The sequence below is a fragment of the Seriola dumerili genome, unplaced genomic scaffold (genome assembly GCF_002260705.1).
Source record: "Seriola dumerili isolate Sdu_G_001 unplaced genomic scaffold, Sdu_1.0 BDQW01000189.1, whole genome shotgun sequence".
Classification (NCBI taxonomy): Eukaryota; Metazoa; Chordata; class Actinopteri; order Carangiformes; family Carangidae; genus Seriola; species Seriola dumerili.
Genome location: NW_019174444.1, coordinates 1,745,670 through 1,763,144, shown reverse-complemented (window position 1 = coordinate 1,763,144; position 17,475 = coordinate 1,745,670). Strand labels below are relative to the sequence as shown.

Below are 17,475 nucleotides of genomic sequence, written 5' to 3'. Positions count from 1 at the left end.
CGGAGTGGTGATCCGTCTTTATTGTCCACATATTTTATCAAAGAGGAGCTCAACAGGGTGCGACATCTGCTCCGCTGTCTGCTCCGTGCAGTCTCTGCATTACTCAACAGTTTGAACTGTTTCCTTTACACCGTTGCTCATCTCATCATGACTCAGAGGAATGAGTACCAAGGACTGGTACTGTCCAGAAGGCTGTTCCCCTCTTCAGTAGTGTTTCCCCTCTGTTAGAAGGGTGTTTCCCGTACCGCCCCGCCTCTCTGTGGTTGGGGTTAGGGCTCAGGTTAGGTCATGGTTAGAAGTAGCGGAAATAATTGGTTGGGGTTAAGGATAAGGTTGGATTTATGTAGAGGTCTTAAATTGTTATCGGTTCCTGATGGTCAGAACAGGACTCAGGGTACTGCTAAGCTCAGTATTTGGATGTCATTCATTCATTCATTCATTTAAAGGAGCTATTTGTAAGTTTTGTGATTGCTACATAGTCATCAGCATTAACAGCTGTTTACTTACGAGTTCAGCGTCAAACTGACAGCTGTCTCTAGCAGTCGAAAGCAACCCTCTTGTTTTGCTTCTATTACTATCACTTATTTTCTTCTATTTATGTTAGCATGCTAACCAGCTAGCCTCAGTTCAGAGGATGTATTATAATCTCTTGGCTTGACGCTGAAGTTTATGCCAAGACTGGTAAGTAAACAGCTGTTAATGCTAACGTTAGCTATGTAGCAATAGCAAAACTTACAAATAGGTCCTTGAACGTTCAGCATTTTCTGTTTGCAAGCTGTTAAACACATGTTTTTGCTACATGTAGCTGTAACACTGATGAGCTAATGGAACAATAGGCCACATATTGGACGTTTCTGAGCAAAGCTGGTGCTTCTCTGGCTGTGACCACTGTAAATTGTAACCGTTGCGGGGATGTTACTTTGAGCAAGTGTTTTTTGTGATGGATAAATGGGATTTGTACTCCTTTCAAACTACATGTCAGATGGTAAACACAATCTCCCACCCATCCCTTCTGACACAGGTCATCAGAAATTATTATTTCCCTTCACCCTTTTCAAAGACTGACTAACTTAATAGCAACAACTACTCATACAAAGTAACATCAATGTAACGGTTCCCCAACAACATTTTTTATTATTACTGTAACAGTTTAAACACGAATGTTAGCTTCAGGTGAAGTTAGCATGGCTTCCTCCTGCTGAACATGACTCGTTGCTGGAACTGGTGAACACAAGGTGAATTTCTGTCCTGTTATGAGCTGGCATATTGAGTCTAATGGAAGTGTGGTACTTTTGTGTTTCTGCCCTTTAACTGCAGGACTGAGCTTTTCTCCACTAGTGTCTTTGAAAGTTTACAAAATGGCTTCAGAGAAGGTAAAGTCTCTTTCTTCACACTGCTTTGGAAACACAGGATTTAGCTTACTTTACATCATGTGTTAAGACAGAAAAAATGTATCCTGTGTGTATTAATGAAAGACACTTTATTTGCACTGCAGTTACAAGATTTTATTGTAGCCTCACTAACATGGCTGTAACAGCTGTAGAGGCTCTGGCATTCTCAGTCTTTGTTTTTGCTGTCAATGTGCCATTCTTCATGCTGTGTCACTCCACAGCACGGCCGCCTCCAGCTGCCATTACACAGTCCCTCAGATATTTGGAGGAGCTGAGGAACTGAGGCTTTTCCCCTCCTTTTTAGATCTGAATCCACGGCTCTCCACAAAGAGAGGAAACCACTGCTCTGTAACTCTCTGCTGGAAACCCACCTGTTGTTTACTCAGACTGACCGAGAGTCCACAGAACACAATGCAAATACAGCAGAATCTGCTGCCATGCAAACAACTTGTCACCACGAGACCTGCTATTAGTATTTCTGTCACTAAATCTGTATGAAAGGAGAGGACAACACTGTACACTGAAACTATAAAATCTACTCTAAGATGGGAGCCTTATTGTACCACCATTCTCTGATTGTTCTCTAGATAAAAGATCAGTTCACCCAAATTATGGCAAATTATCTTACTGAAAGGAAAAATGCGACATTTTGAAAACGGCACTTATTTGCTTGCTTATTGTTATTATCTTTCTATAGCCTAGCTCAGCATGAAGACTGGAAGCAGTGGGAAACAGCTAGCCTGGCTCTGATCAGGTTTTCCAAACTTTTGCTTTTGTTAACAAGGTAACTACAAGGTTTGCTTTAGATATATTCAAGTGACTCCATCTACTGACACCTCCAAAGTTGTCTTAACAAATTGTACCACATATGTTTAATTCATAAATGAATATCAATAGAACAACACAAGAGTCTGCAGCCAGCACCTCTGTGAGATTATACTTGAGCTAAATGCTAACATACGCACAATGACAATGCTAACATGCAGGTTTCTAACAGGTGATGTTTAGGATAGTAGAATGCTAACATTAGCACTAAACACAATGTGCTAACCAGCCACTAGTTTTGTAGATATTTGATCACAAACCAAAGCATTGGACAAATTAGAATTTTTGACCTGATGATGGCACTAGATAAAAAGTAATTGTCTAGCAGTTATGAGTGTCTGGATAAAACCTTGTACCACTCTGTCCAGTAAATGTTCAGATATTACACTAACAATGTCAGCCTGCTGGTGGCGCTAGAGGAAAAGTCAGAGGATCACCAACGTCTGGAGGCTTCATCCTCTTGGGATCATCAATGTCTGGACCAGATTTCATGACAAACTGTCCAATAGTTGCTGAATGTGTGGACCAAGGAGGTTGGTGAGAAACCACAGGTGCTAGTTGGAACTGTTTCTTGACGAACCACATGTGTATCCATCCACCGGCATCTCTTCGCCTTTGGCTGTAGTACGGGTTAGTGAGCGCATGTTGCACTGTTTCTTCTTCAAGAGGAAGCTCAGGTGTAAAAGGTGCAGTCTTTACGTTACGTTAGGAGGACATTTTGTCTTCAGGTGAACTGCTGTTTATGCTACATGGACAAAAGTATGTGGACAGCCAAATACTGCACCCAGAGCTGAACATGTGATTCTGCTAGTTGTTGAACCTGCTGCAGGGATTTCCTCCCATTCAGACAGACATTAGAGCATCAGTGAGGTCGAACGCTGATGTTGGTGATTAGGTCTGGCGCACAGTCGGTGTTCCAGGTCACGGTTCTGTGCAGACCAGTCAGGTTCTTCCATACCATACTGGGGAACTCATTTCTTTATGGAGCTGGTTTTGTGCATGAGGGCATTTTATTGTTGAAACATGAAAGAGACAGAGTTGTAAGAACACCGTTGTCTAACATATCACTGTGTGCTGCAGCATTAAAAACCCAAACCACGAGGCGTGTCCACATATTTTTTGGCCATATTCAGTTCTCGTCTCTGTCAGCTTTGGGCTCAGTGCAGGTGGAGATCTTTTGCACCCAATGCTGAAAGTGCATGTCTGCATGCAGGTTATTTTTGGTGTAAACACGAGGAATGCAGGTAAAAATGTCAGACCTTCTGGCCTCACGTCATCCCGCTGTGATGGCATGCGAGCGTCAGACCGGCTCCGCAGCTTGTTGAAGTCTCTGACAGACTGATGAGTTTATGATTGTTTAAGAAAAGCTCAGAAATCAGCGACGCCCATCTGCAGCTGCCTTTCTGCTTTAATAGCAGATGTGTGAGTCAGACGCAGAGAATATGTTTAATATCAGTGAAATCACATCAGGGCAGTAAAACCTGTCAGCTCTGCAAGGTCAAAGACAGTTAAGGTATTTTAAAACCCTTAGCACCTAGTTGCCTCGATTTGAATCTAAATCTGTTCTCCTCCGAGTCATAACTCAGTCAAATCTGAACTCACAGACATGATACACATATTTTTTTAGATTCAGGATGACTTACACTCTCCAAGAATATAACTTATAACCTTCAGTATCCATTATGAATAAACGCCATTAGTTAGCTTAGAAATCATAGAAAAAAAGACTCTCTTTTAACTCCAGAGCTTGCCTGCCTGAGAATCGTCAGGTTTTTAAGTTTTCTCTGGTGTCACAGGAATCCAGTGATAGTTGTCGGCACATTCATGGCTACACTGCAAACAGGAACTGCAAATCGCTGATTCGTCTACCTTGTAATGGGGACCACAACGTAAATGTGGCTCCAAAATAATGAATGAATGAGTCTACACCTTCAGAAATGGAGCATGGGCGGCTTCAGCGTCACTGTTTGTCTGCCACCTGACTAGTAACGTCCACTCATATTCATGCAGGTGTACAAGGTGGTCATTATAACCTGAGTTCTCTGCTGATGTGCTCATGCCCACACTGTTTACAGTGGGTTATATTAAAGTAAATCTGAATCTGAGTTTGAGGAGTAAATCACTGTAGAGGAGCTGCAGTTGTTCACAATGTGAATGGGCTTGAGCCGAAACTCACTGTGATCTGAACCTTGCTGTATGTGCATTTTCAACACACACACCCACACCCACATATTTCTGTCACCAGCGTGCAGCCCCCCCCCTCCTCACACACTCACTGCGTCTTTGTCTGACATTTCTCTGCTTTGTAGTGACTTGTTCAGGGTCTCGGGTATTTCCAGACTGACAACACTTCAAAGTCTAGTGGAGTCAAATCACAAATATTTCTAAATATTTTGATTATCAAATTGTTCTTTTAAATTATTTATGAAGCACTCTTTTTGAATGTGCTTTAATCAGGGCCCTTCAACTTTGGAACGACCTGCCAGAGGAGGTTCTTAAAACCCATTTTTATAGACTTGCTTTTATGTGATGTCGTCTTTTTATCGCCCTTTTATTGCTTTTATACGGTATCTGCTCTCTCTAATTGTCCTTATTCATATTGAAGTGTATTCTGTCTTCCCTCTTTAACTTTACCATATTTCTGTCTTGCTTTTGTTTGGCCTTACGATCCGGCTTTCTGGTGTTGTCTTACCTTCTGAGCCTCTTGCCAGTTAGTGCTTTTGTCAAAGCACTTTGTAAACTCTGTTTTTAAAGGTGCTATATAAATAAAGTTAATAATTATTATTATAATAATGAGCTCTTACTTGGCCTGTGAGCTTTAACGGGGAGTGATCCTGTGTGGAAAGTTTAAACTGTTGAATAGATGTCAGCAGTGTCTCTGCATACTTGTTCACTCAGTGTGTGTTTGATGTGTGTGTATGACAACAATGACATGTGCTGACATGCCAATGTTCCACACGCACACACACACACACACACACACACACACACACACACACACACACACTCAGACAACCAAAGGAACAATCTCTCATTCTTATATGAAACAAAAGAACACCCTGACTCATTGTGATTTACCTGCTGGACATAAATTTACTACCTGGAGATGAATTATTTATTTAATGCAAGAAGATATTTTATTGTCCAGAATGATCAGTGTGATTCATTTTCCTGCAGAAGGTGGAAAATCCTCCTCACACCATGTCAAAGTCAAGATTTATTTAAAATTAAAAAGTAATTTTCACACCAGACGGTCTCATCAGAACAACGAACACACAACGCAATAGATTATTATGGGAAGATTCATTCAGCATAGCGTAACAGAGAGGAAGTTGAACTTTTAGTGGGTCTGAAGTTGGTGCAGGTGAGGTGACCTTAGCTGTGTTTTGTTTTTGTGTGGATGTTTTTGTGTATTCATACCTTTTTTTTTTATTGTTTGTGCATTTGATTAGCTGTGCCACATCTGCCGTGCATGTGTTTGCAAGGCCTGTGCAAGTCTCAATTGAAGGTATTAAAGGATGAGTTCACAATTTTTTTGGACGCATCATTTATGCTTGTGCATTTCAACTCAAAACTCAAACTCAAAATAACTTTGTTTATCCGTTAGGAATGTTTGGGACAACAAACAAGTAGAGCGTAGCTAGTGTAAAACAGTTTAAAATAGTGCGTGTGCTTAAAATAGTCCATAGATAAATGTGTAGCAGGTGAGTGGAGTCAGTGAGTTCAAGCCTCAGGCTAACTCAGGCATTAATGAGTTTGAAGGATGTAGGCACAAAGCTTGACATGCCCCACTTGTTCCTGAATATGATTGTTCCAGGCTTCCCCCCATGAAGTTGTTTGTCAGAGGTGTTCGTGTCTAGATCTCCTCTTGAGATGACTTAACATGAAAGTGACGGCCAGAACAAAAGCTGCACTCTTTAAATATTTGACTTTTCCTGTGAGATGGCACCTTGTGCTTGTTTTGCTTGAAGGTGGAGGTTCGGCTGTGCAATAAAACACTGGGAAACAGTATTTTTGTTTAGCCCTTTGCTCGAGAGGTTTTGCGTTAAGTCCTCTCTGATTTGTGTGTGTGTGTGTGTGTGTGTGTGTTTTAGCAGGATGTCCCAAAAACTAGGTAAAGTGAAACATGTCAAAAAGTCCAGATCAGGAAAGTTAATCTTTGAACACTTCCAGTAATAACATAATAGAATTAGTCTGCTACATGTTTCCCTTGATTATCTCTCACTTTGATGCTGCTCAAGACTCAAATTATTATCCATTTATTATCCAAACATGCTCTGTTATTAAAATCAACGTAGAGATTCGTGCAGCTCATTTCTCCAACTGTCTTTCTTTTAGTACTTTATTTAATTAGCTCGATTAAAAGGTCTGAAGAAGTCTCAAACACGAGTAATGAGCCCTGAATGTACTCTGTGTTTAAAGTCAGAACATTTTATCCTCTGCTCTCTGACATCATTACTGTTGAAGGTGGAGCAGCAGGTCTCTCCAGTGAAACAGGGGCATGTAGTGGAGCTGCTGCATCACTCTGCAGCTCATGGTTCACATACCAAACGCTCACATACACACTCATACTGAATCAGACTCCTAAACATGTGTATCGGTCGATACAGAGTGCTGGTCCCATACCAATGCGTGAAAAAGATTTGAACACATGTGTACTACTGACCCTGTGTGGATATGATCTTTCTTGTGTGGCATGGCTCAGGTTAAACCTTTGAATAGATGCGTTAATGCCATAGAATCTTTGTTTTAAAATCTAATTTGACTGTCACTCATAAAAGAAATAAATGTAAGTAGCATTAGTGCTCCAAATAAAAGCTTTGCATCCTGTACACGTTGCCTTTTTGCTGGTGGGACTGTCCGGTATAACATGTTGCCAAATTGCTGGCGTTTCGCTAACGGCTAACGTTACACTATAGCTGTGTCCCAATTCAGGGGCCACGTGCTTCGGAGGACGCGGTCTACGAAGGCGTGGTCCTCCGTAGCCATCGTAGACCGCGAAGGCCGAACCAAAATGAGACGGTCTGCTCTACAGAGGATTTTCTCTGTGCATCACCAGCTGTGCACGCCCTTACCGTTGTGTTCTGTTGCCTAGCAACCTTGACAACACATAACTTTTTTTTCACATAAACTTGAGGTTTTAGCAGTTGTACCGTTGCTGCTGAACTGAGCTAAAACCCAGTATGTACAGTTAAAAGTGTAATCCTCTCTGTCGATGTTTGCTACCATGTTATTTTCATTAGCAGCTTGCAATGAATCTTGGGATAGGTTGGCCCATGAAGAATCCACCTGTTGGATTCTTTGTTGCCCAGGAAAAGAAGGAAGAGAGCCTTCGATTGCGCCGCTGTGACACAGTGGGTCTTCAGATGCAGCCTAATGAAGGATGTGGCCCCCTGGATGTGGCCCCCTGAATTGGGACACGGCTTACCATTTACCAGAAATCAGTTCTTCTTCATGGCTGTAAAACGGTTGTTGTGGCTGCACAGCAGCTTCCTGTGTAGGCAGTAGTTTACTAATATTATACATGGTATCGGCTCAGTGCATAGAGTCACGTACTCGCAGATACCCCATCCAGTATTTTTGGCAGTGTTGGAGGCTTTTCTGATACTAGCATCACTCACGTGTGTGTGTGTGTGTGTGTGTGTGTGTGTGTGTGTGTTAAGAGTTATTGGTGGCTGAAATCATTCCTGTTCTGAAGACAACTTGTAACACTGGTTCAGTTTGAGCTGAGAGGATTTCAGATGGTACCTCGTGGCTCGACTCTTTATCATAGTCTCAGTGTGTTGTTGTGTGTTCAGTTGTTCGCCTCTCGGATGAAAACATCTGTGTGTGTTGGTGGGAGCAGTCAGAACGTGTGGTCTGTTTAGTCTTTGTAGGTTTCCATCATCTGAAGTTCTGCTTCCAGCTTTAGGTGAATTACAAACTTTAAATTTCCCATATGTAAGAAAATGAGAGTGAAGGTCTGTAGTGTACTTGTTCCCAGCCTCTCTCGAGTCGGCTACCCAGCATCCATCCTTTGTTTTAAACCATGAAACCATAAAAATTCAATACCCTTGAAGTTTCCCAAAAAAACAAAACAAAAGCCTTTAAAGAAGCTATTTTTAAGTCTGCTGGTCGAGCTGGCAGCTTCAGGGAAAGAGTGGGTGAGTAGCTTTTATTGTATTAATGAACTGTCACCATCTGGGAACACAACATTCAGTTCTCACAGTACAGTTATAGTTTTTATAGGCTGGAACTCCCTTCACTAATGAGACATGAGAACCTCTCATATCAGACTGTGGCTTCAGTTATTTCAGCTATGAGCATAATGTGACTACAGTAAACATTAACATTAGCAGAGTCTGCAGTCAACATGGCTCCACCTTTCCATGGCTGCCCGAACCACATTAGTGCTGTGCATGTAAACACATTAATGTTTACATAGGTTGAGAGTCAGTTGCTGCCCTTTGTGTGTCGCCTTCATGTGACAGAGTGTGTTTAGAGGCGAGGTCTGTCTGCTGTGGTTTATTTTTTCTACCCAATTATGCTGCTTTTATGACACTTCTGTCTTTGTCTGTTTGGCTTTAAATTACATCTTTACAATCTGTGTTCACCACTTTGCAAATTATTCAGTTTTATTAGTGTTTTTTTTTTTTTTTTTTTTTTTTTTTCCTACACATGCCAGCAGATAAAAGGAGGCAGATGGCTCACACTGGAACGTTTACAGTAAACGCTGATTAACAAGAACCGTTCCTATAAACAACAATAGCTACAAAAACAAGGCAGTAATTGTGACTAAAAGCTAATGATTATTTCATTTATTCTTTTGTTTATAAAATATCAAGTTATCTGAGCCCAAACTGATTTCTTAGGGACCGTATGAAAATTATTTGGGTATGGGGGAGGGCTGAGATCCTCGTTAGAATTATTACATTTTTTAATTATCCCCTTGATTTAGGGAAAATGGGTTAAACCTGTTTCATCATTTAATAACTGAAAAAGAAGTTTAAGACGGTGGACAACCCACTTTAAAACTCAGTATCTAATTGGAAAGATAATTTTCACAGAAGCCAGCAAGAGAAATGAGAATATGACAAAATGACAAAGACCACACTTTAAGAGCTTTTAATAAATAAGAGGTTATTACTGCAACTGAATGACCAAAAATGCTCATGCAGGCAGCAGCTCTGTGGGTGCTTTAAGGCTCAAGCGCTGTATTATTTCGCCCCACCCCTGGAGTCTAAATTATTAATAAATTATTAAATATTGATTTATCAGGTTTTTACTTTGCTGGATCTGACAAAAACAGACACCCCCATGTGGTAATTTTATCCTTTAGTGGTTCCTCAATTGGTTTTCCAGCAGAATGTACAAAATGACATGCATTAAATTAGACTACACTCTCTTCATCTAAAAGAAACAATACACTGCCCTCCTCCTTTTCTGGGTAAATTTCATACAGTCCTTAAGAAGTGCTGATTTTGTCTGATCAGCAGTGATAAAAGCTAAAGTTTATTTGCTTTACTGTATAAAACTCACCTTTAAGAGACCATAATCATAAAGGGTGTGTCTGAATATTTCTCCCCTCCTCCGACTCCCTCTCCGTGTTTGCATAACCATTGAACCAGAATAGAGAATATATTAAACAAACAGCGGCTGGAGATGTTTTGCATAATCAGCAGCAGGGTGATCAGATTAGGGGCCATTCAAATCGACTGAGAACAGCGTGAACCGGGATGAACTCGGAGGAGGAATCACTGAAGAAGAAGAAGAAGAATTACCTCTTCCATCTTGACTTAGTGAAGAGGACGAATGTATTTTAACAGAAAACTTGTGTCTGTCAACCGGCTGGCAGCAGAACGAGACTCTGAAGGAAGAAACCGGCTGACAGATAAAATAAATGTTGTGCACAGAGACCTCTCAGGGTTTGGAGCTGCAGAGCTGAAGCAGGAGAATAAAACCTTGTCCAGTGTCTGTAAGAAGAGACCTGCTGCTTTTATGATCCTTCCCCTGAGTGACTCACTGCTTCTGCTTTATTGGAAAAAGGTTAACCTCCAACCTGACTGCTTGTGTAGCTGTCAGAGCGCTGATGTAAACTGCAGCATCCAGAGTCTTTCTTTTAGTGTCTGTGGAGGACTGGGTGGCCTCTTATGTCTTAGTGTCTCTGGGGATGCAGCGTGGTTTACTTTCATGCATCTGTTTTCTCCTTATTGAAGCAGCTCAGTATCAGCTCACTGAGCCGTTGTCACAATAACCAGAATTGTTATGTGCGCCGCCGGCTGACAGTTCTGAATTTTTGTTGGCTCTGCACCGCAGTCGGAGCTGACGATCATTTGCGGCTCATCAGAGCTGCTGTCTCATTTGTTCATTTAGTTAGATCCCCATTACCCACTGTGTTATAACAGTGGCCACTCTTCCTGGGGTCCCCTCTAATTCATGAGCAATACTTCAATACCTCATAAGCTCAAAGACGATTTTACTAAAACACTAGGAAACAAAGGAACCAGCTTCAGAACGAGATTAGCTTGATGGTGTCAGTAGAGGAAAGGTCAGGGGTGGAGGTCTTCATGGGTTCACTCAGGTCCCGGTAACTGCAGCTGACCCGCAGCATGTGTTGTTTGTGTTTGCTTCCTGTTTGGGTCTGATTGGGCCAATCAGGAGAGACTGATAATGGGAACAAAAGAGGATGAGAAATTTGAAGTGAAATGGAATTTATTATTAAGAGAAGGAATACACTTTGGCGCTTAAGTCCCGGCAGGAAGTGGATCACCATGGAAAGCGGTCCATAAGTTTTAAGGTCCGTCCAGTTAGAGAGGAAACTTCCCCTGGAGTCTAGACACTGGTGGTGGTGAGGAATGGAGCTCGAGGATGGAACGTCTTCACGAGAGGGAAACTTCTGATCGGATGGTTTGATTTGATTTGATTTGATGATTTGATTTGCAGTCATGAAACTTTATTTTCCTCTGATTTTGATTCCAATAGCTCAATTCCTTTCCAACGCCAGTGATCTCTGTTTTAAACTCTGTAATCTGCACCGAGAGGAGCTCAGTGGAATCATTATTATGTAAAGCCAGAAATCTGTGGCATCACGTTGAGACTGTGGTCGCCACTCAGGAGATGGAAACTGCCCATGACTGGGAGCAGGATGTCCACTCTGATTACATGATCGGGGGGGGGGGGGGGGGGGGGGGGAGTCTTCATCGGGGTCAACGGGGAGACGAGAGACTGACTAACCTTTACGCACTGCATTGTTTAGACCTGAGGAAAAAACAAGGAGTTCCCCTGAGGTTCCTCATCAACAGCTTCGAACTGCAGCTGCTGATGAAGAAAACTCCCCTGTCGCTCACTGACACTGAGAAACAACAATCCTTTCAAAAACTCTTCGTTTATCCCAGAGAACATTAAATCTAACGTTCAAAAGCCTTTTCAAAAGGTGCACAACGTTCCCCTTAATTTACACTGGAGGTGTTTACCACAGATTTGAGGTAAATTAATGGATTGCAACATGTTTGTTTGTTTATTTATTTATTTAAAGGTGCAAATTTAAAACATCACTACATATTTTGTGTTAATCAATTAATACATGAATTGTTATTACTACATGATTATCTACACTGTTACAGGGGGAATTAAGGGATTCTTTCCATGTTATTTGGTCACTTGTAAGGGAATTACAATCCATTAATTTATCTAATTTTTCCCCTTAAAAGATTGTAACATTATAGTATTAATAAAATGAAGGTTATTGCATTAATGTTGAACCCCTTAAATGACCAAATTGAAGAATAAAAAGAGCTTTTCTTAGTTTTGAATTCAAGGATGGCTTCAGATTTTTTTCTTAAAAGTCCTCACTATGAAGCTGAACACGATATTCATAAAATCTATTTATAATCAATACCTTAATATGTTGCAATCCATTGTATCATTCAATTCCATTAAAATGTTACTTTCATCTTCCTTAAATTGATGGAATTTTAATGAAAAATTAAGAAATTTATGTTAAAATCCCTTAAAACCAACAGAATGTTGTGAAATGTTAAAGCCTTCCTACACTTTTATAAAGCTTTATAAATCTGTGGTTTCAGATAATTTATTACTTATCTATTAAAATTCTATCTATCTAATCCATTAAAATTCATGGATTAGCTCACGATTATTTACAGTAGAAATGAAGCGATCAACTCTGATAAGACTCTGACTTTCTCTCTGTTTGTCTTGTTTCTGTAGCTGAGTTATAAAACCTCACATGTATTTTCATTTCTTGACTCTGTTTTCGTTGCACATCGTCAGCCCAGACACACAGTGTGATGGAGCACCGCATGATCTGTTTCCATAGTGATGTGAGGCTGGTTGTCGTGGCCCTGTGCCATCATCCCCGCTGTAAAACATCCTGCTGCTACCCAGAGTGATAATGACAGAGCCATGAACCTCGGCATTAACACTGAATGAACAGTTATAGAGACAATAAACAGCCAGCCGCATGCTCAGGCATGTTTATCCATTAAGTGGAGGATGTGTCACAGGGAATTACCTATAATAGTTTGTGGATATTGAGCATTTAAAGCTCGGTAAATAGTAATTTAAATCTTTTTTTTCCTCCTCTCTCTGTTGGATGTGATGTGGTCTGCAGCCGTGCAGAGCGAAGACAGAAAATGGGCAAAATTGGAAAGAATTTCTCTGGTGACTTTCACCAAGCTTTAGTCTGTCTGTGTGCTGAGCTTTGTTTTGTTTTTCCTAAGAAACTGAATCCCTCCGTGTCAGGAATCTGGCCTGGTTTTGCAGGAACAGAGCGAAACCTGAGAGTTTTTTTTCTTTTCTCTCAGTAATGATGCGAATGTGCTGCCAGCAGTCGTAGGCTGATGAACCGCAGGAGGGACTGAGGAGAGAAGCAGGAAGTGAGAGGGATCTGGTTGATGCTCGGAGACTTGGACAGAGACAGTCAGTCTGATTGGACACTTTGGACAGAGAGACACTGCAACAGCAGCCTCTGTGATCCGATCTGATCTGAAATCTGTGCTCTCGGTTCACAAGTCCATGCACGCGGATTGCAAACCTGTAGGCAAATGGCTCTTTTTTTTTTGTTCTCACATGACCCTTGGGGGCCGCCGTAGAGCACCTCGGCTACAGTGTGATATCATCTGGTGTTTGTTATCCAGGCTGGAGGAAGACAGGCACAGAGGAAGAGATGGAAAATGAGCTCAGGTTGTGTTTTTAGAGGGCTCTGTGTGTGTGTGTGTGTGTGTGTGTGTGCGGGCGCGGGTGTGTGCGTGTGTTAAGCTTTTGGCAAATTCAGTGTTGTGCAGAAAGTTTTGACCATTTATGGCAAATTCAGCTCCATTATGCAGATGAGAGCAGTTTAACATGTTGGTAAATCTCACGTCTGTGTGTCCAGTGCAGAGCTGGAGTCGTGGATGAGGACGTGTTTAGCCTAGTTTAGCATAAAGACTGGAAGCAGGAGGAAACAGCTAGCCTTGCTACAAGCCACAAGGCAAGGCATGTTCATTTATATAGTATTATTCAGACCCATGGCAATTCAAAGTGCTTTACAGAGAGAGAATACATTAAAAATAGAACATTTAAGATAGTATTTAGTAGTAGTAGTAGTAGTACTAGTAGGTAGTAAATAGTATTTTTAAAAACAAATTTTAATGAATAAAAATGAAAATATTCGAATACGTCATATCAACATTGCATAAAATTAGGTAGGAGACTCAGGACACCAGTTTAAAGTTCTGAGCGTGAAGACCGACTGATTACGATGATACAAACAGAGAGAAACACTGGAGAGGCTGGAACCAGAACACATTAGTTTCTCATTAGTTTCTTAGCTGTGCAAATGAAAAATATAAATAAACTCTGTGCAGTCAACTGATTTTTTTATTTTTACAATCAAAGATGTTAATACTGACAACTGAAGATGGACTGACTGTTTTCAGTCTCTGAAAACATCCCTCTCCTCTGAATCTTTGTCGTCTCACTGGAGCACATCAGTATGTTTTCTTTGTTCCTAAATGACTCGGATTCATCAGATTCACTGACTTCAACATTTAATTGATCTAAATAGCTGCTGATTCATTCAAATGACTTGGTGCACGTAAGTTAAACTTCCCTCCCTCAGATGTGTAGTCTGGGCTCAAGTGAGTTTAAAATGTGTGTGACTCTTTGTGTCTGAAAAGCCTTGGAACTGGACTTCCTGGTTTAAATTTCATCCTTTACCTGCAGCAACACGCCCTCACCTGCACAGCCCCTCTCTCATTGTTGATGTGAAATCTGACCACAAGGCAGAGTCTGGTGCTCAGTATTCAGCGCCTTCCCTCGAGCATAATACGTTTTTCTGTGTTGGTCTAATGTGATGTGTTTACTCTCTGTGTGTGTGTGTGTGTGTGTGTGTGTGTGTGTGTGTGTGTGTGTGTGTGTGTGTGTTTGTACAGGCCAGGCCGAGGCCGAGCTGAATGAGTTCAGTCCGTACTACAGGAAGCAGTTCTCTGTGGCCCAGTTCTCTCAGGTGGAAGACAACCTGGAGCAGCACAAAGAGAAGATCACGCAGCTGCTCAAACAGAGGGTACGTGGTTCCTGACCCAAAAATCAGCAGCTGAGCGTTCGGGCTTTAAAATCTGGCTGAATGAATATGAGGTTTGCTCACAGGCTGGAAAAATAACAGAACTGCACCAATCGGCACTTGTGCAGGTGTGATGTCATCCAGCTGTGTGTCAGTTCACCTAAATCACAAAGACGGATTAAAACGTCAGCTGCTCAGTGACGGTTAAATTTGGAAGCTCTGATAGAAAACCCGGGATGATTTCCATCCGTTCTTCCTTTTTAAACCCAGATATAACTGAGGGAAAACAAGAGCAACAGAAAGCAACCGTGAACAAAAAGTAAACCCGGGTTATTATTCCCACCTTTTGTCCCAATTATCCAATCAGGACACAGTAGAGAATGAGCTCATGAAGAGACCAGAACATCAAAACCAGTCATTAAATTATGAAATAATAACAGCTGTCAACACCATGATTGTTCCTACTTCTACTTTATATATGTTACTGTCTGACCTTTGACCTTTTTTCATTGTCTTTGTTTTCTTCACAAGCACCAGCCACGTTTCAGCTCAAGGTGCTGTACAGTAACAAGACGATAAAACAACAATCGATAGTAAAACAGCTACAAAGGCATTTAGAAAAAGAGGAGATTAACTTGAGTAGAAACAAGAAGTTAGATCAGTAATGATGATTAATTTAGAGGTTAATATGAGGGACTGAAAATTAGAAATTAAAATTGTGACATTAAAATAAACACAAAACACAAACAAATAAATATTGGGCAGCAGGTTCAAGTTAATTTGTATTCATTCATTTGTATTGCGTTATTTGGTCTCTACACATTAAACTGAATGAGGTCCCAGGTCATTTAAAGTCAACCAAATCTTCTTTCTTCTGCTGTTGTGTGTTGGGAGAGCGGCAGGAACAAGATCAATAAGTTGATCAAGAAGGCAGGATTGATTATCAGCCTGATTCCAGATTCTCTGGAGACCGTCATGGGTCAGAGAACCAGAGGGGAAGGTCAGGAGGTTCAGTCTCTTCATGAAGAGCGGCACTGGGGAGTTCAGGACGTTGTTTGTTGCCATGGCGATTCGGCTCTTTAATGAGCAACATCGATGCAACTGTCTTTTCAATTTAACGTTACTGATGCTGTTTTTTTAGGATGTTGTTTTATCTGTCCATTGACTTTACGCTTGGCGCTCGTTGACACACTAATTGATGCTGCAGTGAAAAATGTAATTCCTTTCAACGACTCTGCCTGGGGTCATTGATTTCTGATTAATAAAGTTCATCCTGGGTACAGGTATTTAAAATCACTCCCTGAAGAATTCCACAGGTTCACTCCCCATCTGTGATAATGTAGCTTCTGCAAGCTGATCTAAACTCAAACAACCACATTTCTCTGCTATATCCAGATTTTTGTCTCTGTACTTATTGATTCCAGTAAATCAGATTCTGTTCTTCATGTGTGTTGTCTGTGTCATCGGCAGGAGGCTCCTCAGGAGGCAGAGGTGCTGTACGAGGAGGGCGTCTTTTACTTTGACGACACCAGGAAGTGGAGGGAGAGGTACGTGGTGGTGAGAGCCAACTACTGCCTGGAGTGTCACGAGAGTCTGGAGGTGAGCGTGACGGTGAAACAGTCGAACAACACGACAAGCTACAAAAGACCATGGAGAATAAAAAGTTTCTGCCTTTTGTCTACTTTTTCTTCTTCTTCTTCTTCTTCTTCTGTCAGAGTTTTGTTAAAGGAGTTCCTCCGCGCCACAAGCTGCTGCCTACAGGGGGCACTGTTCTGACCACAGAGGAGCGCTACATGGCCATGGTGGACCGCTGTTTTCCTGATGATACCAGTGAGTAAAGACTTGATACCTGGAGAACAGTGATGGTTAATGCCAACGCTGTTTTCCCACAATGCCCCACAACTGTCAGATGTCACCACCTGCCTTACAAAGAATAATACACACAACGCAGCGCATCAGTTATATAACTAGAGCAATATAATTATTCTTGTTTATAATTATTCTGACTAATTAGTGTATTTTAATTACCACAACATGTTTGTCAGACACCAGCCAGACAGGAACAATAAACAGTAATGCCAGCGGCTGACACACTAATGTCACAAGCTGAGCCTGACGATCTGGGTCCGTCCCAACACCCACACCCGAGGGTGTGACGTATTTCTGGTAACATCCTGTTAGTGAGTCACTGCGCATGATCACATCAGCATCAGTTCACAGACTCTGAATTTAATACACATCTACAGTCATGATCTATATCTTTAAATCTATATCTTTAAATACTGTAACTGATTAGAATACAGATACTTTTTATTGCCGAAGATAACGTGACGCAGCAGTTGATGTGTAAAACGACACTTTGCACTTTAAATCGTTTCCCACTGTGACTCTGAACAGTAAACTTCACCCACGCGTGCTCAAAGCTAAAACCAGCTCAGGTGGGAGGACTGAAGGAATCTGGTAAAAACAGTGTTTAGATGTTTGTTAAATGAGAACAGGGACCGTCTGGAGGCTCCTGCAGGGACACACACGCACGCTTTGAATATCAAAATCAAACCCATGAATCCATGTGGAAATAAATGTTTTTTTTCTGGGTTGGCAGAATTATCTCTTCACTTCTCATCTTCTGGAACTCGTTTACTCTGAACAGTGTCTGTGTGTGTGTGTAGTGTGTGTCTGTGTGTCTGTGTGTGTGTGTAGTGTGTCTGTGTGTGTGTGTGT

At 41.4% G+C, this 17,475-nt stretch overlaps 1 protein-coding gene across 1 annotated transcript in view; it reads left to right on the top strand.

Annotated features, from left to right (window-relative positions):
- LOC111227505 (protein Niban-like) overlaps positions 1–17,475 on the top strand; it is a 38,631-nt gene that overhangs the window by 4,113 nt on the left and 17,043 nt on the right. The window contains exons 2-4 of the mRNA XM_022753025.1: positions 14,627–14,757; positions 16,225–16,353; positions 16,470–16,584. Coding sequence (XP_022608746.1) covers positions 14,627–14,757; positions 16,225–16,353; positions 16,470–16,584 — 375 coding nt within the window. The remainder of the gene's footprint in view (positions 1–14,626; positions 14,758–16,224; positions 16,354–16,469; positions 16,585–17,475) is intronic.